At 41.6% G+C, this 24,341-nt stretch overlaps 1 protein-coding gene across 5 annotated transcripts in view; it reads left to right on the top strand.

Annotated features, from left to right (window-relative positions):
- AKNAD1 (AKNA domain containing 1) overlaps positions 1–23,357 on the top strand; it is a 41,214-nt gene extending 17,857 nt beyond the window's left edge. For 4 of the 5 annotated variants that reach the window (XM_015534988.2, XM_042998099.1, XM_007076452.2 and 1 more), the window contains 8 exons: positions 2,016–2,172; positions 8,125–8,210; positions 11,603–11,700; positions 15,277–15,399; positions 15,491–15,598; positions 19,549–19,630; positions 22,161–22,215; positions 22,971–23,357. In XM_015534988.2, the coding sequence (XP_015390474.1) occupies positions 2,016–2,172; positions 8,125–8,210; positions 11,603–11,700; positions 15,277–15,399; positions 15,491–15,598; positions 19,549–19,630; positions 22,161–22,215; positions 22,971–23,102 (841 nt within the window). In that variant the 3' untranslated portion in view covers positions 23,103–23,357. The remainder of the gene's footprint in view (positions 1–2,015; positions 2,173–8,124; positions 8,211–11,602; positions 11,701–15,276; positions 15,400–15,490; positions 15,599–19,548; positions 19,631–22,160; positions 22,216–22,970) is intronic. The other variant, XM_042998098.1, reaches the window with a different exon arrangement.
- The last annotated feature ends 984 nt before the right edge of the window (positions 23,358–24,341 follow it).

The raw sequence follows: 24,341 nt of genomic DNA, 5'->3' as shown, positions 1-24,341 counted from the left end.
TTTTCCTGGTCTGTGGCTTATCTTCTCATTTTCTTGACATTGTCTTTCTCAGAACATAAGTTTTAATTTTAATGAAGTCAAACTGATCAATTATTTCTTTCAGGGATAATGCCTTTGGTGTTGTATCTCAGAAGTCATCACCATACCCAAGATTATCTAGGTACTCTACCATGTTATCTTGGAGTTTTATACTTTTGCATTTTACATTAGGCCTGTGATCCATTTTGAGTTAATTTTTATGAAGGATATAACATCTGTGTCCAGATTCAAATTCTTTTTTCCACATGGATGTCCATATGTTCCAGCAGCAATTGTTGAAAAGACTATCTTTCTTTGCTCCATTGAATTGCCTTTTCTCTTTTCTCAAAGATCAGGTGACTATAGTTATGTGGGTCTATTTCTGGGTTGTCTATTCTGTTCCACTGATCTGTTTGTATAGTCTTTCACCAATACCACACTGCTTTGATTGCTGTAGCTTTATAGTAAGTCTTGAAGTTGGGTAGTGTCAGTCCTCCAACTTTGTTCTTGTCCTTCAATATTATGTTGGCTATTTTGAGTCTTTTGTCTCTTCATATAAACTTAGAATCATTTTGTCAATAGCCACAAAGGAACTTGCGGGGATTTTGACAGGGGTTGCATTGAATCTATAGATTGAGTTGGGAAGAATGGCCATCATGACAATATTGAGTCTTCTTGTTCATAAACATGGAATATCTCTCCATTTATTGAGCTCTTTGATTTCATTCATCAGAATTTTATGTTTTCCTTATACAGATCTTGTATATATTTTGTTAGATTTATACCTAAGTATTTCATTTTTTGGATCTTAATGTAAATAGTACTGTCTTTAATTTCAAATTCTACTCGTTCATTGATAGTATATAGCAAAGTGATTCACTTTTGTATATTAAACTTGTACCCTGTAACTTCTCTATAATTGCTTATTAGTTCCTGTTTTTCTGTTGATTCTTTTGGATTTTCTACACAGACAATCATGTCATCTGTGAACAAAGACACTTTTATTTCTTCCTTTCCAATCTGTATACCTTATATTTTCTTTTCTTGTCTTATTGCATTAAGTAGGACTTCCAGTGCAATGTTGAAAAGGAGTGGTGAGAAGGGATTTCCTTGCTTTTTTCCTGATCTTAGTGAGAAAACAGTGATATAATTATTAATGATTTGGAATTTGTTGAGATTCTTCTTTGTGGATTAATATAAGGTAAATTTTTATAAATGTAATGGATTTGAGGAAAATGGGTTCTTCCTGGGTAAAATAGGTATTTATATTTATAGATACATTTACACATATACATATATGTATACATGTATATATATATATGTGTGTACAGATGCATATAGATGCAGCTTGTTAATCAAATTCTTCAGATAGTTCATTTCCTTCCTCTTTTCAATTGATATAAGTCACTATTTCCATGGAATCATAGCTCTTAGAACTGTAAAGGATCTCAGGGTGCCTGGGTGGCTTTGTCGGTTAAGCATCTGACTTCAGCTCAGGTCATGATCTCTGCGGTTTGTGGATTTGAGCTCCATGTCGGGCTCTGTGCTGACGGCTCAGAGCCTGGAGCCTGCTTCCAATTCTGCGTCTCCCTCTCTCTCTGCGCCTCTCCCACTTGTTCTCTCTCTCTGTCTCTCAAAAATAAATAAATGTAAAAAAAAAAAAAAAAGAACAGTAAGGGATCTCAAAATAATTAGATCCAGAGATCCAGATAAGCAGAGTATTGTTTTCCCATGTTATAGTTGAGACATTGGAGGCACAGGAAGATTAAGTGATTTTCCCAAGGATACACAGCTAATGAATAACAAATAGAGGATTAGAGCCCAGGCCTTTGGAATGAAACTCTAAACAGGATGCATGTCAGGGCGGGTGTCCATTATCCTTACTGTCTGAAGCCAAACCACCTTAATAATATAGACCAATGCTATATTCAAGAACTGTTGTTACTAATTAGAATGTTGACTGCATATCCAATAAGATGCTTGTTTATGTTTATTAGAGAAGTGGAAGGTGAAATCTTCAAGTTGGAGATGCTACTTGAAGATGTTAAGGAGAAAATTAATAAGGGCAAATATACGTCAGCCGTCTGTCTTCCCGGGAGTTCTCCAATCATCCCTGATGAGTTGGCATCCACATCCTCTCCACCCTCAAATGAGGTAATACAGCAACCTACAGCCTAATTTTATGCCAGGAAAAGATGTTTTTTATGCATTTATAGAATCCTAATTCATGAACTCATGAATTCTATTTTAATATCTCATGGAAATTTAACTTTCCGAAGTCCCATGGAACCAGCTTTTAAAAATTAGAAGCTATTTTAAGTGTTGGTTTTTGAAATATCTTAATAGTTTAAGATGTAACAACTCAGTTTAAACTGATGAACCACTGAAAAGCTATTTCTTCTGGATGAATAGCAACATTTTTGTGGATCGTGCCTGGAAGAAATAATTTTTCTTCTTAATAGTTTTATATTCTCTCTTCTACATAAAGAATAACATACGCAGCAGGAAGAACAATTTTCCACGAGTCCACTTCTGCATTTTCCTTCTCTCAAGTTCAATTCTTTTGGATTGTTTACATATGCAAGATTAGGAATTCAAATCAATCACCACCCAGTATTTCTACACTTTGTGTCTTTGTGGCCTCAACTATCAGAACATTCAGACTAAATTAAAATTCTGAGAAACTGAATCATCTGGATAATTGCCTTAAATTGACTCTTTTGTTTCAGACAAAATTTGCCTGTGGCTGACATTCAAAATCTGAATAGGTTTTTGTTAGAGTTAAGAACAAAATGCTGAAGATTATATAAATATCAGCCTTGCCAGAGAAGTGCAGTTGCCCCTTCAAAACAACCTGCCCAGCAAAATTTCATCCATTTGTATAACCTTGACACAATGCCTCCCCATCCCAGGCAGAATTCTTTGTTCAGACCTCTGTGCCCCCACAGCACTGTGTCTCATTTGTCCCTGTGCCTTTGTACCTATCTTTTTATCCCAAACATCTGACTAAACGCCTGGTGTAGCATGAATGCTCTGTATAGTAACCTCTGGGCCCTTGTGGATTTAAGAGTTTCAACACCTCACAACTGTCTCCAAGGTTCACAGCACTTTATGCCTCCAGTTCTGAACCTGAACTAGCTTCCAGGTGGTGCGAGGGAGCCCAGGAGTCAGCTTAGCCTTCCGCCCAGCAGCTCCCTCAGGTCTGGGTTTGCTCTCCTTTATTTGGTCCCAAGTTCACAGCACTTGCTGTGAAATAATGAGAACTCTGTAACTTTGTGATAAATAGCCCTGAAAAGAGAGTCTACTGCTAGGATCATTCATTCCTTCATTCATTCAGGTACTTTTCAGGTATTGGGGTATAACATTAACAAAGCAGGGGCACCTGGATGGCTTAGTTTGTTAAGCATCTGGCTTGGGCTCAGGTCATGATCTCACAGTTCGTGAGTTTGAGACTGGGATCAAGCCCTGTGCTGACAGCATCGAGCCTGGAGCCTGCTTCAGATTTGGTGTCTCCCTCTCTCTCTGCCCCGGCCCCACCCCTGCTCACACTCTGTCTCTCTCAAAAATAAATAAACACTAAAAAAAAAAAAAAAAAAAAAAAAAGCAGACAAATTACTTGCCCTCAAGATGCTTACATTTCTGTGAGGGACACATACAATAAACAAAATTAATGTGTGGTTACAGAATGTTAAAAGTGAGATGCATTTAACATTATACATTCCTGTGACTCTGAAGCCGAACTGCCTGGGTCTGAGTACTGGCTCTGTCACTCATCAGCTTTGTGACCTCGGGAAAGTTACGTAACCCTCTCTGTGCCTCAGTTTCCTCCTCTGTAAAATAAAGATAATAAGATCTGCCCAAGCTTCCAAGTCCTCTTCTGCAAAAAGTCTCTGCAAACTGTAAAGCTCTGAACCAACAGAATTATTGTTTACTTCTCATTATAATTTTGTTATCATTTTAGGCCCACAGAGTTTTAATCCCAGCACTTCCAATTAATTTATAATGAAATAACCTCAAGTGTGGTCCCCAGACCAAGAGCATTAACATCACCTGGCAGCTTGTTAGAAATTGGCATGATGCTACAGTGTCAAGTTAATATAAGTAAAATATGTGAAACAGAGCCTGGCTCATAGAAAGCATACTACCTGGGTGTTAGCTTTCGTGACTATTAAGTAATGGAATGTGACCAAAAGTCACTCACTGTGGGAGGGCAAAGTCACTCGGGAGACATGGTCAGGGAAGGTAAGATTTGAATTGAGTTGGTTGGGAGGGAGGGATGAGAAGGCAGTAGGTAGGTGAGGAGTCTGGGGACAAGGACTCCAGGTAGGATGTGATGGTGCCTTAGGGGTGGGGTGGTGATGCTGGAGCCCTTGGTGCCCTTTCCCCTGGGACTGCAACCCTAAAGGCAGTCCCTCTGTGTGGCTCCGTGGATTCCCAAGGAACACTGGGGCCATCCTTTGGAGCCCATGTGGGCGTGAGGGGACAAAGGGCACCCCGGCAGGAGGACCCCCTCCTCTGAGGGGCTTGGTGGCCTGGCCCCACAGCCCTGAGTCCTCAGCCCTGCAGGCCCCCCTACCAGCTCCCTCAACACAGCGACAGGCCCCTTCCTTCTCAGACAAGTTCCCAGAGGAAAGAGGGAGAGTGGCCACATGATGTCCCCATCACACCCTACCTTAGGTTGCTCCTTCCCATTATCCCAGGAATGCTGAAATTAAATTCCCACTGACTGTTAGGCAAATAATCCCCCAAAGTGAGACTCTCACGTAGCCTAAGAACTGATTCTAAAAACTTCCTTAAAAATCAAAAATACCAAAACCCAAACGACAACAACAACACGGAGTAACTAGATCAAATGGCCATAAGGTTGTCCTCTGATTCCAGGGTCATGTCCAGCAGCCCAGTCCTGCTTAGTTCAGTTCATTCGGTTGAATCTCTGACCATAACCAGTGTTACTTACTGAATGTGGCTCTGAAACTGGCATTGTTGAGATCACCTGGCTCTTATACTAACACCTTGGGTGTTAGTGCTGGAGACAGCTGCTGGTATTGCTAATGTTTCCCACTCTCTCAGCACTCAGGAAACACCAGTCTGAGGCACCTGTTCTAGATCAGGGCTTCTCCAACTGCAGTGCATCTAGGAATTGTCTGCAAATCTTACTGGATGCAGGCTTGATTCAGTGGGTCTGGGGTGAGCCTGCAATTCTATAGTTCTAACAAGCTCCCAGGTGATGCCAATACTTCTGGTCTGGGGACCACACCTTGAGAGTATTTCTTTTCTTTTTAAAAAAAAATTTTTAATGTTATTTATTTTTGAGAGAGAGAGAGAATAGAGTGTGAGTGAGGGAGGGGCAGAGAGAGAGAGAGAGAGAGAGAGAGAGACAGAATCCAAAGCAGGCTCCAGGCTCTGAGCTGTCAGCACGGAGCCCATGAACCATGAGATCATGACCTGAGCCAAAGTCTGATACTTAACCAACTGAGCCACCCAGGCACCCTGAGAGTATTTCATTATGAATGAATTGGGAGTACTGGGATTAAATAACCCCCCTGGGTCTAAAATGATAATGACAAAACTATAATAAGCAGTAAACAGTAATAGTTCTGGTGGTTCAAAGCTCCACAGTTTGTGAAGACTAGGCAGAAGAAGAGTTGGAAACTTAAGAAGGTAAGATTTGCCCAGGACAAATATCACGGGACACTGGATCCCCCAGTTCAGGTGGGGGGTACCTGCCTACATTCTGCTCATGTAAATCTGCCTTAAATGTGAAGTGCAGGGCAACCCCTGTAGGCCTAAAAGTGAGAACTGATCAAAGAAAACACAGGGAAAACCCTTTATTTTTTAACTATAAAAATGATTCATGCTTACTGCAAAAAAAAAAAAAAAATTAGAAAGGTAGAAAAAAAGTATAAAGAACATTTCACGGAAAGAAAAAGCATAGCTAATATATTAGTGTGTGTCTGCCCAGTCTTTTTTCTTCTCTGCATACATATACATTTTTGCAAAAATGAGATCAATACTGTATGTATTGGTGTTTTATAGATGTTTTTTAATGTTTATTTATTTATTTTGAGGGGGGTGGGGTAGGGGAGGGGCAGAGAGAGAGAGGGAGAGAGAGAATCCCAAGCAGGCCCCACACTGGCAGCACAGAGTCCGATGCAGGGTTTGATCCTATGAACCGTGAGATCCTGACCTGATCTCAGGTCATTGAGAGTCAAATGCTTAACTGACTGAGCCACCCAGTCAGGCTATACATATAGTTGCCCCATACGTATTGTTTTATGATGCTTTTTTTTCATTTAACATTCTATTGTGGGCATCTCAACAATCACTTAGAATAGATCTATAGCTTCATTTTTAAGGATTCCATTGTATTTCATTATACCAATTCATTTAACCAGTCCCTTGTTGATGGACATTCAGGTTTTTTCCAGTTCTTTGATACGATAAACACTGCTTCAGTAACATCATTTTATATGCAAGCTTTTGGCCATACTTGATATTTCCTTAAAATAAAAACCTAGGAGTGCAGTTAATGGTTCAAGAGGCACAGAGTGCAAATTCTGATAAGCTGGCCCTTAGCAAGGTGGTATCTGTCCCAGCTGTGCACGGGAAAGGAGATGTGTTCACCTGAGTGCACCCTGGGTATTTTTTTCCAACCTTTGCTAAAGTGATAAGTGAAACCAGTTTCTCATTGTTTTCATCTCTATTTCTTTGACTATTTATGAAACTTAACTCATTTTCACGTTTCTTGGCCATTTGACAACATCAACATTTTAACTAATATTTGCAAAACTGAAACCGCAGCCACTTTTTTAAGGCAGACATATTGAAAAATATTAAGAACCAATAATGTTCAATATTGAGGTTTTTATTACATAAAGTGCTCTGACAAATGCACAAAGGAGTAGTAAAATTATGGTTAATAACACAAACATATGGGTAAAGGTTCAAATCCCAGCTCTGCCACTTACACCCTGTGTGACCTTGCCAGGTTGCTTAAATCCTCTGAGCCTCAGATGATTAAAAATGGGCATTAAAATGGGCACAACGTTTCAGGATGGTGGGAAGGAACAAAGGAGGCTGTATGAGAAGCACATGACCCAATGAGTGATCAACAAATGGTTGTTTTTATTAATAGGGAAACACTGAAACCCTCCAAAAAATTAATGGACAAAGGATATGAACTAAAAGTCACAAGTAGGAAACACAGCCAATAAATAAGCACATGGGAAAATGTTTATCTCCTTTAATAATAGAGGAAATGCTAATTAACACAAGGTGCCACCTTCCCCTTCTTGAAATTACCAAAAACATTTTCAAGGATAATTCCTGATGCAGAGGAAGGTGTGGTCAAACTGAGCTGCCCACATTTTGGCGGTTGTGTAATTCTTACCACGTTTGTGGAAAGCAATTTGGCAATATGTATCATCATGCAAACATGTTCACAACCTTTGACCTAGACATTTCCTAAGGAAGTAATTCAAAATATGGAAAAAGCTATCTGTACAATGATGCTTATGCCAGCATTGTTTATAATGGCGAGAAGAGCACGGTTTCTGTTTACATAAAGGGTAAAACCATAGTAAAAAAAATACACATGGGGCGCGGGGGTGGGGGTGGCGTCAGGCCTTTTCGGTGAAGTAGTGTAATTTCTCTGTGTTAAAAAGGGACATATAGACACTTTAAGCCTCTAAATGATTTCTAAATCTCATTTTAATTCAGTTTAATGCATTTCTTTGGAAAAGCTTTTAGACCTCTACTAACAGTGGTCAGATTGATGGATTTAAGTATCTTCTTAAATCTGTTCATCCCCTGGTGGAGCTTGGGGTCATTTGAAACTAAGGAAAGAAAAAAAGGGGGTGCAGGGAAGTATTCTCTCATCTGTAAACTAGATTTTCAAATGTTTGGAGAAGGAAAGAAACCAAGCCAGTGTTGCGGCCTTCTTTCTCTGAGCCCCAGGCCATTACAACACAGACCCCATCGAGGGAGTGAGAAATCAGAACTGAAGGAGTCCTGGAGTGGTGAGTTTGGCTGCCTCTGTGTGTGAGCAGCAGAGGGATGAGTCACTTCCTCAATCACATCCACATCTGTCTGTGCTTTGTGGTGCAGGAGAACCCCAACAACACCTCAGGAAGGCCCAGTCGTGCAGAGACAGCCAGTCCAAGCTGTGCCTGTAGCCACCTGGTCTTTGAATGGTGAGGGCTTCTCGCTGCTAAATTCCCAGGGTGGGTGGAAGCCGGTTCTGGTATAATAGCTCCAGTGAGAGTGGGCGTCAACTACTGGAACAGGTGCCAGAAGCCACTGGCCAAGTCACAGAATCACAGATCTCAGGGCTGGGCATGCCCAGCCTCCCTCCTGATTCACAAACCCTTCTAGCAGTGGCTCGAGTGAGGAGAGCATCAGAGTCATTGGGGAGATTTTTTGATCATGCACATGCCTCAACCTCACCTAGTATATCAGACTCACCAGGGCTGGAGCCCTAGTAGGAATACTTTTAAATCTGCTCAAGATTCTCCTAATTCCCTTGGTTAAGAATCAGGGCTGCGGAACACGAAGGGTGGTTTGTCCTGTAGGCTGCATTTGAACATTATCCACACGGGAGATTATTGGGCACCATTATATAGCAACTTCTCATGATGAGTGAAAATCTTCCCTGTCCTTCCCTCTGTCCCCAGTTCCACTGGAAATAAGCCTAATCCCATGTATAGGGGTTTACTTCTCCCCATTCTTCAGCAAGAAATCTGGAGGTTACAAGCTGTAATTGTGCAAAAAAAAAAGCTATAGATGTAAAATCCTAAGGAGAAATCCTTCGTGTTCTTAAAACTTTCTTTGGCTCGGGGCGCCTGGGTGGCTTGGTCGGTTAAGCGTCCGACTTCAGCTCAGGTCATGATCTCACTGTCTGTGAGTTCAAGCCCCGCGTCGGGCTCTGTGCTGACAGCTCAGAGCCTGGAGCCTGCTTCCGATTCTGTGTCTCCCTCTCTCTCTGCCCCTCCCCATTCATGCTCTGTCTCTCTCTGTCTCAAAAATAAATAAACGTTAAAAAAAAATTTAAAAAAAAAAACAACTTTCTTTGGCTCAACTGTTAGGCCATATGGATTCAAAATCCTTTATTTGAAGCTTCTATCAGTTAGTGAGAGGCACCAACTCCAAGCTCAGGAGGCACTGTGGACTTCTGCCAAAGCTTGGCTAATTTACCTTCCAAAGGTCAAGAGTCAAGGAGGGAGGAGCAACCATTCCTTGTGGTTTAGCAACCACTATTACATGCACATAATAAGCTCTAATAGAAGCAGATGACAAGGTCTGAAGTTAGAAAGCATTCCGCCACGGGAATGGGCACTTGTCATAAGTGTTCTACTGAGTTTCCGCCCCCTGAAAAAGGAAACAGCATGCTGTTTGTGCTAAATATGACCATGCGTCATCTGGTGTGGACCATTATTTTAACTGACATGCCAGTCATCAGCTTTGACCCTCCTTTTAAATATAGGAGGCAATAGTGATGCCTACTCCCTGAGTCACCACAGGCCCACTATTTTTATTTATTGAGTTAAACCTAGGTTTTGGGATTTTTTTTAGATTTTATTAAGTATAATAAAGATAGTTTGACATTTCAAAACCATTCTGATGAAGGATTCAAGGTACTAAATGTTTGTCTTTCAGATTCCTAGTCTAGAACTTCAGATACTCTTTACATACCAAGTCAAGGACCAATGTCCCAGACTAAATTTTCTGTTTTATCATGGACAAGAGGGAAGGAAAAACACAACCAAGTGCGAAATCAGATCTAACAATGCATCTAACGCTGGGGTGTGAAGTGGAGATACACATGATTTATAAATTGAAATCTTGGTAAACTACCTAATACTCCGAGGAATTAATTGAACAAAGGGCTATATATACTCTTTGCTCTTCTAAAAGATTTGATATCTCTCAGACAAGACATGTGCTTTATGAAGCTAGCTGGCCTTTGAGGGATATTTTTATATATATGCAGATCAATGGTCTATATGCTACATATAAAATGCAAATCCCTTTGTGTTATGTCTGATGCAGGATTTGGGATTTTAGAGTCCACTTTAGCTACTCAGTCTTCTTGGAAAACTGTCTTCTCAAGTAGAATTGCCCTTAGCTCTTATGGTTGGCAAGAAGATTTTAAGCGCACAAAGAAGTTTAAAAGAGGCAGAAAAAGAAAGTCATGTGTTAGACTGAACTCACTTGAAAGAGATCCAAGTTTTCCACTTTGGAGAGCAGATGTTCAAATGCCCCGAAGGGGGAGGGTGGAGACAGAAAATGAGGTGTGAGAAAATATGTGACTCAGGAGGAGAGCATGTTTTTCCAAGGAGAGGGGAAGGGCCCAGCTCATCAGCCCCCAACCCCACCAACTCCAGAGCACAGTGGCTCTCTCCACAGAAGGCCGGCCTAGGCATAGGCCTAGGCATAGCTGGGTGTGCTGCATTTGCCAAGCAACTCCTAGGGCTCTCACCCCATCCTCGAGGGGATCAGCCTCATTTCTCACCAGCCACATGCAGCAGATCTTGGGCACAGTGCCTTCCACACTAAGAATGAGCCACTTTCCCGGAGGGGCCATTACCATATCGCTCTGGGGCTGAGCAAGGGCTTTGTTAAGAATTGTGATTAACTAGAATTCCTTTGAAGGGGTTAGGATTTCTGTGAAGAAGGCAGGCAGAAGCTACAGCCAAGTCAGAGGGTGTCCTGGTAACTGAAATTGTAAGGCATCTTTCTGATGCCCCCTGGTGGCCTTGTACAGCTAAAGTTAACCCTACATGCTCCCTTAGCTTTTAGCCCCATACACACCGGACAAAATTCACCTTGCTGGGCTTTTTAGACACATTCAGCTTATACTTACGGAGCCAAAGCCACGGGACCTAGTACTGCCATGTGGCACATCTTCTTCCCCTGATAAGAAGTGAATTTGAGGAGTGCCTGGGTAGCTCAGTCGGTTCAGTGTCTAACTCTTGATTTGGCTCTGGTCATGATCTCACAGTTTGTGAGATCGAGCCCCATGTTGGGCACTGCACTGAGCGTAGTGCCTGCTTAAGATTCTCTCTCTCTCTCTCTCTCTCTCTCTCTCTCTCTCTCTCTCTCTTTCCCTCACCCCTACTCATATGCACACACTCTCACTAAAATTTAAAAAAAAATCATTTAAAAAGAATTGAATTTGAGACATGAGTATGAAGAAAACTCCAAATATAATTCCATACTTCAAATTTCTATATTGCATATGTGTGCATGATAATTAGATATTATCCTCTGGGGAACAAACCAGATTTACTTTCAACATCTGGTAGACCTGTTCTTACCAGGCCAAGTTGTCGCTGGGTGCAGTTTCTTATAGGGAAGCTCTCAGAAAGGCAGGCAGAAGGGATCTCTGTGTAGAGGACAACATGCCACGCCCGTATCATCCCAGTCTCTGATACAAGAAATTTAACATTTCAGTTTTACCGATACTCTCACGATCTCTATTAGAAGTATGTTAATAAAAAAAAATAAATAAAAAATAAAAAATAAGTAAAAAAAATAAAAAAGAAGTATGTTAAATGTTTATTGGATCTTATGCATCTTTTTTTAGGAAGGAAAATATGGAGAAAAAAGGGCACAGAAGGCCCAGCTGTGGAAGGTGTCCCACTGCCCTTCAAGAAAAGGCACTGCACGCAGACTCAATTCTCGGTAAGTTAAGGGGCCTGGTGCTGTGGGTGCTCTGTCTTCAAGGTCCCTCTCCAGGGGTCTGCCCACTTCAGGCAGACCATCTGCCACACCAAATAGCATTACCCAGACTAGGGTGTTACATATTGTGTTTTTTTGCAAACCGTAAAAAATTAATAATTAAATAGATTCAAACAGATCAAGTGTGGTCAGAGAGTGCGAAAGTGCCCACCTCTGTTTGTGTGGGAGCCACAGGACTCCATGCACTCAGTCGTGCAGTGGCCTTAGTTCTATGTGTCATCCTTGCAGCACGACCCATAATCTGCACCTGGTGAGCTCACAGGACGTGGGAGAGTTGCTGCCGACTTGTCCATAACATTTCCCAGAAGCAAAGAAAATGAGAGCTGGGAGGGGACCTGGAGAGCACCAGGGCATGGAATTCAATGATTTTTAGTCATAGGAGCCTTCCTCCAAAGGTAGTTTAAGCAGAAAAACATCCCTGGCAGAACCGCCCTGGGTGAGGAAGAGGTGAGGCCAAGGCCTGCCTGTTCAGGCAGCTCCTGAGCATGAAAATCACCACCTGAGCCTAGTCTACCCTGTTTCTACGTGAGAAACCAGGTCCGGAGAGCTAAGGAGGCTTGTTTACATTCATACAAGCTGTTAGTCAAGAGCCTTTCCTTCAAGTCAGTATTTTTTTGCTATGTCACATGGAGTTCTACTTCTTCTCTGCAGACGACTCATTTTTTTTAACTTTTTAAATGTTTATTTTTGAGAGACAGAGAGACAGAGAGACAGAGAGTGAGCAGGAGAGGGGCGGAGAGAGAGGGAGACACAGAATCCAAAGCAGGCTTTAGGCTCTAAGCTGTTAGCACAGAGCCGATGCTGGGCCTGAACCCATGAACCATGAGATGACCTGAGCCAAAGTCAGACGCTTAACTGACTGAGCCACCCAGGCGCCCACCTCCCTTTTTAAAATTTTTTAAATGTTTACTTATTTTTGAGAGAGAGAGAGAGCGAGAGCATGAGTGGGGGATGGGCAGAGAGAGAGAGGGAGACATGGAATATGAAGCAGGCTCCATGTTCTGAGCTGTCAACACAGAGCTCCACACCCGGGCTCAAAATCATGAATCGAGAGATCATGACCTGAGCCAAAGTTGGCCACTTAACCGACTGAGCCACCAAGGCGCCCAGATGATTCATTTTCTGATGGTAATAGTAATGTTTCATTGACTGAACACCTACTATATCAGATGCTGTCACAGAGCTTTCAGAATGTGATCAGAAGGCCCTTGGGGGTCCCTGAGACCCTTTCAGGGGACCACGAGGTCCTCTCTTTCCCAGCTACATATCTGTGCAAAGCCAATACTGAAGGAGATTGAATGGAGGTGCAGCTATGTAATCCAGCCGCCTTCTATTAAGCCAGATATTCAAGACACTTGCCCAAACATAAAATACTGCCTCTTTTAATACTCTTCATTAAAAAAAAAAAACAAAAAACCTCTTTGCATTAAAAACCTGTTATTTGGTGAGCATAAAATGAATTACTGTTGGTTTTAAATGACATAATAAATAAAATATTTTTAAATGCCTCAGTTTAAAATTCTATTAAAAAAAAAAAAGCCTTGGGGTGGCTGGGTGGCTCAGTCAGTTAAGCATCTGACTCTTTATCTCAGTTCAGGTCTTCATCTAAGGGTCATGAGTTCAAGCCCTGTGTTGAGCTTCACACCCACCATGGAGCGTACTTAAAAAATAATAATAATAAAAATAAATAAAGAAAAAAAACTTAAAGCCCTAGGGCTGTCCATTCAGTCTTGGGAAAATTTGAATGATTCTGCACAAGCAAAAATGACTTGAAATTTATAAATAGGTACCTCTATACCAGTCCATCATCAACTGACTGTTGTATAATAGCTCTTCTCCAATACAGGGGGAGATTTTTCACCACAGGTATAAAAAAGGGTGCATATTATGATATATGATAGATAAAAACTGTAATAAGCAGAAGCTTATTTACAGAAGCTCTTTAAGGTCCTCAATTTTAAGAGTGTAAAAGGGTTCTGAAAGAAAAAAAAATTGAGAACTGCTGACATAGTGTATAACATTTAGCTATCCTTATACCCCTGTAAGTAGGAATTATGATTTTTATTTTACAGATAAGGAAATGGAGACTCAAAGAAATTTAATGACTTGCCAGTCAAAGAGCAGTTGTATTATCTACTGCTGTGTAATGCAGTATCCCAAAACTTAATGGTTCAAAACAAAAAACATTTTCTATCTCATAATTCCTATGGGTCAGGAATTTGGGGGCAGCTTAGCTGGGTGAATCAGGCTCAGGTTCTCTCATGAGGCTATGGTCAAGATGTTGGCCAATACTGCCATCATATGAAGGCTTGACTGGACTGGAGAATCTGCTTCTAAGATGGTTCACTCACGTGGCCATTGGCAGGAGGTCTTAGTTCCTCATCATGTGGGCATTTCCAGTAGGTTGCTTGAGTGTCATTATGACATGGCAGCCAAGTGATCTAGGTCTTTTATGACCTAGTTTTGGAAGTTATACACCATCACTACCACTTTATCTGTGAGAAGCAAGTCACTAAGTCCAGTCCACACTCAAGGAGAGTGGAATTACGCTATACCTTTTGAAGAACATATAAAAGAATTTGTGGACATATTTTCAACCATCACAGCTAACTAGCAGTAGACCCAGACTGCAAACTCAGGTCTGTCTGAACCTCATGCTATTGTAATTTCCTTGAGCTCTGGATTGAGAAGGAATTCAATGACTATTGACTGACTGAGATTTGGGGGGGTGGGGTGGGAAAACCATCCCTAGAGCTCATTCCATTTATGACTTACTCTTTGAAAGATAATGTTACAAAGGAGCGTAATCACGAGAGAAGTAAGGCAGGTAGCCCTGACAGATGCTTTGTCACTCGGCCTCATCTCTCCTGGAACTGAGATGTTGTTTGAACACCCAAGCCTGTGTGCTTACCTATCCGGCCCAGGATCTCATGTTCTGGTCTTATCTGGAAGTCTCCACTGCCCACAGCCTGCCAGGTTCTAGACCGGTACCACACACACACACTCTCTATTACTAGCCCCTCTTTGGCAGAGATGAGGGCAAAGCTATAATTCAGTTTCCCATATCAGCTCATGAATTTGATGTAGAGTAAAACCATCTTTTCAATTGTCTGGATGACAAAACACAAGTTCTTGGCCAAAACAGGGTCTGAGAAGAGAATGTGGGTGTGTCAGGGCAAATCTGGAAAAATACCAATCTTGCGTTTGTAGTTAATTCAGGGGGTCAAATTCTCACAGACCCATCAGTTCAGCAGGCCTTCACTAAACACCTACATGTGCTAGGAAAACCTTGAGACTTTCCTATCAGATTTGTTACTTCTGAAAACATCTCTCAGTTGTCATAAGGGGATTCCAAATGCCATCCTGAGGCTGGTGACTCCCCTTGGTAATGCAGCTGGGGAAGTTGAACACTTCTGCACCTAATGCATACCTCCCGTGGTTAGAGCTCTACTTTCCACACACTCTATGACTATAATGAAGAAACTCACCTGTCCTTTGTGTAACTTGGGATTTTTTCAGGTTCTGATACAGGCCACAGCTGCTATTCTGCTCCTGGGACCGGACTGCTGAGTGATAAGTGTCAGAACTGCGGCACTAAGAGTCATAATTCTGGAAGAACCTGTGGCAAAAAACCACCTGAAGGTGAGTGAGACTTAGGGGCCTTAGAAGGAAGGCATAAGTGGGGACAGCTGTTGTTCCCAGGCAGTGAGCTGTATTTCTCTTTTCTTTTTAGAATTTCATTATAGATACAACACCCCAGGAGAGAATTACTTATATCATAGTGAAAGAAGCAACTTTGTCCAGCTCTGCTTTTTAAATGAAAATAAAAATTCTTCATCTTGTAAGTACATCTGCTGCATGATCTCATCTTTGTAAACAACCTGGTCTCCCAGGCGTGGGGGACCCACATCACACCAGCCACTGCTTCTGTTTGGGGAGGCCCTGCCCTCTCCAGTGTGCTGTCTGGATCTCTAGTTCTCATCTGACGCTCCCACATCCTGGATGGCAAAAGGCTGGGCCAGGGCTGGGAGATAAGAAATCCTAGCAATAAAGGACTCTAAAAGTTTTTAAGGGCTAACTCAGTGTAAGTTGGTAACAAATTGCAAATATTTGCTAAACAAATGACCAACTAAATAATTGCCACTATTATTGCGATTCAGGAGTGGTCAAAACCTTAAATATATCCCTACTGAAAGTCAGCATGTAAAATAATAGACTATTTTTACATTCCTTAAACATCATATTGCTAATTTCAATTAGCAATTTGGAAAAAACTAAAATCCCACATTTATTTATAAAGATGAATAAAACATGCCCCCCACCCAAGGAGTTCACAATCTCTTAAGAGGAACTCATACCCAAATAAGGAAAGTTCATGGCAAAACGTGGTGCTAGAATTAACAAAGTCAGAGTGTGCTAAGGGTACAAAAAAGGAGGGAAGGACCTGTTCCTTGTTGTACTTCTGAATGACAGTCATATCTGGTTCTTCGACATCCTCTCCTTGTGGGAAAGTTCATACCTCCAGAGCTCTTTCTCTCCTGAGTGACAAGGCGTCAGGGAGAATGTTTCTTATCTTTCACAATTGCCAATTTCCAAGACGAAAGAATGCCATTTACCTGATTGAACTCAGCTGGTGAGTCCCCTACACCGCCATCCCCCAGCTGCTAAATCCTCCAACTGGATGTATTCTCTCAAGACGACAGCCACTAAAACTGCAGAAGCAACAGGGCTAATTTCTTTATCATCTCCCTGGCCTTTGAGTCTACAGCCCATGGGACTTGTTATTCTGATATATGAGGGCATGAGGGAATCAACTATGTCATCTGAAGTGTGACCTTGAACTACATTAGTAAATGTATAGTGGCTAAGAGGGTAGATTCATAGGGAGGCATATCTGCTCAATGTTGAAAAGAACCTTTCAGAAACTGGAATGGAGTGGGCTGTTGTAGGAGGACGTGAGCCCCATCTGTAGAGATGTCTCTACAGATCCCATCCAGAGCCAATGTACTTTGTCAGGATGTTGCAAATCTGTGGACTGGACTAGAATCAGAACTGATGACACTATGGTCCTTCCCAACTCTGAGTTTCTATGTTTCAAATAAAATCCAAAATTATATTTGGAGACTAGCAAAGGATTAAGACTGAACTCATTTGTGCCTCTGCTCATCAGGACTTACGTTTGGGTGGTCAGCATGATTAATTTGGGCTTTCTAGCTTCTACCTTCCATGTCTTAGGGACAGTATTTCCCAGATCGCTTGTCAAATGGGACCCTCCTGAGGGGGAGTGAAACCTAGCTACCAGAGACTGATGAATAAGATAGAAGACATGGGAGGAGACCCAGCAACAGAGAAGGCAGATTTATTGGCTGTTGGGCATTGACTCTTCTCCTTTCCTTTCCCTGGCTTTATTGTCTTCCATGGTGACTTTCTTACATTGATCTTCTCTGTTTAGTCTCTATTTTCTGGAGTTGTCTTAGTAACATAATTTAGTTTTTGACTCCCCAGAATCCTTGCACCTGAATTTGAAGACTTCCAGGAATCCATTTGGTCCATGCTCTTGAAAGGGATTATCCCTCCACTTGTCAGATGAAGTAGCTGAGTCCACAGAAGTTGGACAGCATGCCCAGGTGTCACAGAGTTAGTACCCAGGGAACCTAAATCCAGACTCCTGGTCTCTTGTCTACTGAAAAAACTCCTTTTAAAGGGGCATCTGGGTGGTTCAGTCAATTAAGTGTCTGACTCTTGATCTCAGGGTTGTGAGCTCGGGCTCCACATAGGGCACCATGCTGGGTGTGGAGCCTACTTAAAAAAAAAAAGTCGATTTTTTTTTCTTTTTTAGAATTTAATGACTATTCTAAGATGTCAATTATTTCCAAATAAATTAATAGATTCAACATAATCACAGAATTTTAGAGATGATCAAGGAGTGCAAAGACTACCCCCAATAACCATTTTGCTCTCCGCAGGTAAGAATTCTGAGAGTTTTAGTTTTTATTTTTTCAGTGCAGAAAGAATTCAGTATATTTATCTATTTTTTAAAATTTATATATTGTTTAATTTACATCCAAGTTAGTTAGCATATAGTGCAACAATTTCAGGAGTAGATTCCTTAAGCCCCTTACCCATTTAGCCCATCTCCCCTCCCACAACCCCTCCAGCAACCCTGTTTGTTCTCTATATTTAAGAGTCTCTTATGTTTTGTCTCCATGTTTTTATTTTTGCTTCCCTTCCCTTATGTTCATCTGTTTAGTATCTTAAAATTCCTCATATGAGTGAAGTCATATGATATTTGTCTTTCTCTAATTTTGCTTAGCATAATACCCTCCAGCTCCATCCACATAGTTGCAAATGGCAAGGTTTCATTCTTTTTGATTGCCAAGTAATACTCCTTTGTAGATATATACCACATCTTCTTTATCCATTCATCCATCAATGGACACTAGGGCTCCTTTCATAGTTTGGCAATTGTCGATAGCACTGCTATAAACATTGGGGTGCATGTGCCCCTTCGAAACAATACACATGTATCCCTTGGGCAAATACCTAGTAGTGCAATTGCTGGGTTGTAGAGTAGTTCTATTTTTAATTTTCTGAGGAACCTCCATACTGTTTTCCAGAGTGGCTGCACCAGTTTGCATTCCCACCAGCAGTGCAAAAGAGATCCTCTTTCTCCGCATCCTCACCAACATCTGTTGTTGCCTGAGTTGTTAATGTTAGCCATTCTGACAGGTGTGAGGTGGTATCTTGTGGTTTTGGATTTCCCTGATGATGAGTGATGTTGAGCATTTTTTCATGTGTTGGTTGGCCATCTGGAAGTCTTCTTTGGGAAAGTGTCTATTCATATCTTTTGCCCATTTCTTCACTGGGTTGTTTTTTGGGTGTTGACTTTGATAAGTTCTTTATAAAGTTTGGATACTAACCCTTTATCTGATATGTTGTTTGCAAATATCTTCTCCCATTCTGTCAGTTGCCTTTTAGTTTTGCTGAGTGTTTCCTTTTCTGTGCAGAAATTTTTATTTTGATGAGGTCCCAATAGTTCATTTTTGCTTTTGTTTCCTTTGCCCCTGGAGACGTGTTGAGTAAGAAGTTGCTGCAGCCCAAGTCAAAAGAGGTTTTTGCCTGCTTTCTCCTTGAGGATTTTGATGGCTTCCTGTCTTACATTTAGGTCTTTCATCCATTTTGAGTTTATTTGTGTGGATGGTGTAAGAAAGTGGTCCAGGATCATTTTTCTGCATGTCGCTGTCCAGTTTTCCCAGCACCATTTGCTGAAGAGTGTCTTTATTCCATTCGATATTCTTTCCTGCTTTGTCAAAGATTAGTTGACCATATGTTTGTGGGTCCATTTCTGGGTTCTCTATTTTGTTCCATTGACCTGAGTGTCTGTTTTTGTGCCAGTACTATACTGTCTTGATGATTACAACTTTGTAATACATCTTGAATATCAGGAGTGTGATTCCTCCAGCTTTTTTTTTTTTTTTCAAGATTGCTTTGGCTATTTGAGGTCTTTTCTGGTTCTATACAAATTTTAGGATTGTCTGTTTTAGCTTTGTGAAGAATGCTGGTGTTATTTTGATAGGGATTGCTGAATTTCTTAAAATAAATAAATAAGCTGAATTTCTTTTCCTGAATTCAGAAAGAAAGTTCTTTGTTTTCTATGTTCCCTAGTTTTCTTATTAAGATTTCATGAAATATTACATTCATACAGAAAAGTTTGGGAAATGCTACCCATATGTCCACCATTTGGGGGTCATTTTTGATACTCTGAATTTAATCATAGCTAACATTTTTCAGCTTGTTCAAAACCAGAATGGATCTGTTCCCAGACATCGAATCCAAAATCCTCTCAACACGAACATGAGCCCATACCAGAAAAGTAAGTATGATTTTATTAATGATAATAACCATGCAATGTGCTTAGTGCATTAAATTACTGGCTCAAGGTCACTGAGATCATAAATCGTAGAGCCAAGATTCAAACCAAAGTATGGCTAATACTTCATTCATTTATTTATTCAACAAGTATTTTGAGTGTCAATAGCAGGGTCTTGGTCTAGGTCTTGAGGACACAGTGAAAAATTAAACCACTGTCCCTACCCTCATGGAAGTTACCTTTCTGGTAGAAGAGCCAGTCTTTTAAGTGCCACAAAGGGGGTGTACAGAGTGCTATTACCTAATTTGGGGGTTCAGGGAAGCTGAATACCAAAGGATAAGTGTGAATCAACTAGCAAAGGGATGTGGAGGTAAGAGGGCATCTAGTCTATGAAGGCTTCCTGGAGCCGAAAGGCCCCTTGGCAAGTTCAGGAACAGTGTAGTGCGAGAGGCTGTGGGGCAAGATGGGGCTGGCAAGGGGAAGCTGAAGGGATGGGTAGGGCTAGACCATGCAGGGGCTTGTCAGCTACAGGAAGTATTTCAGACTCAAGGGTATAATAAGCCAATGAAGTTTTTTAACGAGGCTGTTTTTAAAGTTTCCTAGTGTTGGGGCACCTGGGTGACTCAGTTGGTTAAGCATCCAACTCTTGATTTTGGCTCAGGTCATGATCTCAAGGTTCGTGAGATTGAGCCCCCATCAGGCTCTGCGCTGACAGAGCAGAGCCTGCTTGGGTTTCTCTCTCCCTTTCTCTCTGCCCTTCCCTGTTTGTGTTCTCTCAAAATAAATAAACTTAAAAAGTTTCCCAGTGTTTTTAAAAGATCACTCTAACTACTAAAGGAATGGGAATGGATTAAAGATGTCAAGAATTGGAGCACGGAGGCCAAGTAAGAGCCCAGTGCAATAATCCAAGTGAGGTGATGGTAGCTTGGCCAAGGGTGAAAGAGAAGGAGAGACAGAGGTCTAGTATTCAAGAGCTATTTAGGAGGCAAAATCAATAGTGTAGCAGAGTGGTTAAAAGTTCAGGTTCTGCACTCAGTCTGAACTCACTAGCTACTACCATATGCAGTGCAGTGTTTAAGAATGTGGCCTCTGGGCAGGTCTTGGGTTTGCATCTTGGTTCCGTGTCCTTGGGCTGGTTGCTTGACCTCTTTGTGCCTCCCTTTCCCCACTGTGCGTCTTCATTATTCTCCAAATGGGAATAATAGTAGTACCAAACTAAGAATTGGGTCAATACATATAAAGCACGTGGAAAGGTACATGGCACTCAGCAAGTTATGGCGATTATTGTTGATCATCATGACAGACTGGATGTGAAGAGAGAGAGGACTCTCAAGCCCATATCCTTCCCACTGCACCACACTGCCCTGCCTTGCCTGAAGTTTTTTTATTAGCTAGGGGCCGCTGATGGTCTTTGATGTTCTCAATCGGATAATAGATCCAAAGTGTTAAAGTGACCTGAAGAACCAACTCCTGTTAATGTGGTAGAGGAGAGACACGAAGGGAGGCTTAGAGTCACAAACATTTGAAATCAGACTTCCTGGAGATGACTGCTTACAAGTGCTGTAAGTACCAAAGAAGTAATGCTTAACAGAAGGACTCTCAAGTCGGGGAGATATGAAGATGGCTCCATGGCCCACCTGTCAACAGGCAAGACTTGTGGCATCCCCTACAGCCACTATTCATGTCATAACTCCAGGCAGTGCCCTTCACAGAGAATGTGTGAATGAAACCTCCCAGAGCTATGCAGTGCACAACCGAACAACTGTACATAGTGACCCTGGCTCTCCTTATTCACCCAGACCATCATCAGAGACAGTCATACTTAGTGTAGTAGTCCAGAGGTGCCTATTTAAAGAGGTGCTGCTTTTCTTCTTTTAATTTATTTTGAGAGACACAGAGTGCACACATGTGGGGGAGGGGCAGAGAGAGGGAGAGAAGGAGAAATCCCAAGGAGAGCTGGTGCAGAGCCCAACGTGGGGCTTGATCTCATGAACCGTGAGATCATGACTTGAGCTGAAATCAAGTGTTGGACACCTAACCGACTGAGCCACCCTGGCACCCCAGCTTTTATTTTTCTATTGCTGCTGCCTAATTGCTATGTAAGCTCCCTGGTGCTGAAGCGAACTCAAAGTGCCTACAATTGGCAGATTTGTGTGCATTTGTTTTATAAATATGCCAAGGTAGAAGGTTGGCCCCTAAAGAATGAAAACTGAATAAACTGGAGTGTTGCCTCTTTCTGTGACAATGGAAAGATTCTGGGAGGAAACACTTCCCAGATCATGGTCATGGAACCATCTTTTTCTGAAGCTCATCTGTGGTCAGCCACACGGGGACTAGAAGAGCTACAAAAAGTGGAGAGTGCACAAAGTCCTAACACCCAACACGCACACAGCCATTACTGAACCACAGAGTTAGGGAAGAGAGGGGAGCTTTACACAAGTATCAGTGTGCTTTTGCCTTCCAGAAAAAATAAGATTTTCATGACCTACAGTTCAGACCTTGCTACACCCACACCCCATTTCCACTTCTGCAGGATTTCTGGAAGCAAATCCTTAAGCAACTTGCGCAGTATGGAAACGGAATCTGAGGTGAGGACTTAGAAAAATCCATACCAGAATCCTTGCAGCTTGTAAGTATGGTCTTGGTCACAAAACTGATGGCTTTTAAATTATTACAGTATGGTGGCACCAGGAAATGCTCTGCTAATAAAAACACTTTGTGCTCAGCACTAACATAAAGACACACAGCCTGAGCAGCCACATGGTTTGTATTATTCCTAAACTGATTCCAAGGGAAATTTCCTGGAGAAAGTGTTTTGTGGGTGGTGCCTCCACTACAGGATCCCCCTGGCCCAGGAGTGAAGGTAGTGGACTGTTTCCAGCTGCTCACAAGTCTGTTCCAGTGACACTGGGGTTAGAGCTGCCAGCACTTCCCTGTTTTCAAATCAAATTCCAGGCCACCTTCAAATGCTTTAGAATGCAAGCACTAATGCCCCTGGGTGCCCTCTCAGGGGTTATGACCCCTAAAACCTCTTCAATCAGCCCCAATAGCTTTCCTTCTTTCTCACAGATTTGTTCCTCTGCACCAGGGCAACAGCCCAGCAGGTTGCTGACCTCACCCTCTGATTCACACTCATCAGTCACGTGTTGGGTCTCTTTTCTGTCCCTTTCTCTAAAAAATATATTCCATCTCAGACTGGTTTCCTAGGAAACCAACCGTTAAAAACAGGAATAGACCGGGTGGGAAAAGAATGCTCCAAAAATTCCACCTTGCAATGTTTAATAATGAGATAACCCAATTAACAGAAACAGTAACTTTAAATATGTGAATTTTTCCTCTGTAGATTTTAAACTCGTCTTTGGATCATGCCCTAAGGACAGCAACCATTTTGAAAGAAACTACTGATCGAATGATTAGAACTATTGCAGAAGATCTTGCCAAAGTACAGAGATGGAGGAATCGGCTGAAATACTAGTTTGACCCAAGGCAACCAAAGACTTAAAAAAAAAAAAAAAAAGAAAAAGAAAAGAAAAATGCAAAGAAAACTTTATCTTCCCTCAAAAAGTATCTTATTACACAATTTAGGAAGGTGACTTTCTAGAGACAATACCAAAACCATAGAAAATGGGGGGCACCAAGTGCTTAAAAGGAAAAAAACACAATGGACCCTGATTCTTAAATTGAAATCAACAAGTATTTATTTTCAAATAAATCTGTTATTCCTAACTCATAATGGAAGAAATTAAAACAATAAACTAGGGGTACCTGGCTGGCTTAATTGGAAGAGTATCTAACTCTTGATCTCAGGGTCATGAGTTCAGGCCTCATGTTAGGTATACAGATTACTAAAAAACAAAACAAAACAAAAAACAAAAACAAACACTTAAAAAAAGGGCAGAACAAAACAGACTATACTTTTGCCTTTTAGTATGGCAAAAAATAAAGTTTAGAAGACCCAGCATCAGCGAGGCTGGGGATGACAGGTGCTCTCATACACTGAGGGTGGAAGTATAAAGTGGTGCAACCTGGTGGAAAGAAGGCAACTTGGTACCAAATTCTACAAATGTCAAAGCACTTAAATTCTGAGCAGCAATTCCACTATTAGCAATGACTTTACAGGTAACTCCCACAATAGGCCATGGTATTACACATGGGATGGCCACCGAAGCACTGATGGGAAGAGCCCCCAAGTAGAGCTAATCTAAACACCCAAATGAGGAATCATAAATAACAACAGTCCTGCAATCAGTCAGTACTCTGCGGCCACTGAAAAAAATGTAGCCACTGGGCGGGGGGGGGGGGGGGGGGGTGGGGGGGGTAGGGAAGACAGTGAAAAAAGGCAAACACGTAATAATACATGCAGTGTGACTTCGTTTGTGTATGTTTTTCAAAGGGCATACATATTTTCCGGAAACACACACAGAAATATTCTGTGGACCTCTAAGAAATGGAGATGGGAGTCATCCAGGGAAGGAAGAATCTTTCTGTATACTTTCTGTATACTTTTCGTTTACTTTCTGTATAATACGAAATTCTTATGTTTGTATCATAAGTTATGTGAAGATCTCTTAAAGTCAGAAATACGCAAACACGTTAGTCCTGTATTAATGAATTTGGGACAAAAGTAAAGACAATTCATTACGACTATGTACTAGGTATTAACTACATTTCATGTAGAATGCCAGAACAAGATCCTGATTTGCTTCTTTAAGGC

This window comes from Panthera tigris, chromosome C1, assembly GCF_018350195.1.
Source record: "Panthera tigris isolate Pti1 chromosome C1, P.tigris_Pti1_mat1.1, whole genome shotgun sequence".
NCBI lineage: Eukaryota > Metazoa > Chordata > Mammalia > Carnivora > Felidae > Panthera > Panthera tigris.
The sequence above is the reverse complement of the archived record's forward strand: the minus strand, read 5'-3'. Positions and strand labels throughout refer to the sequence as shown.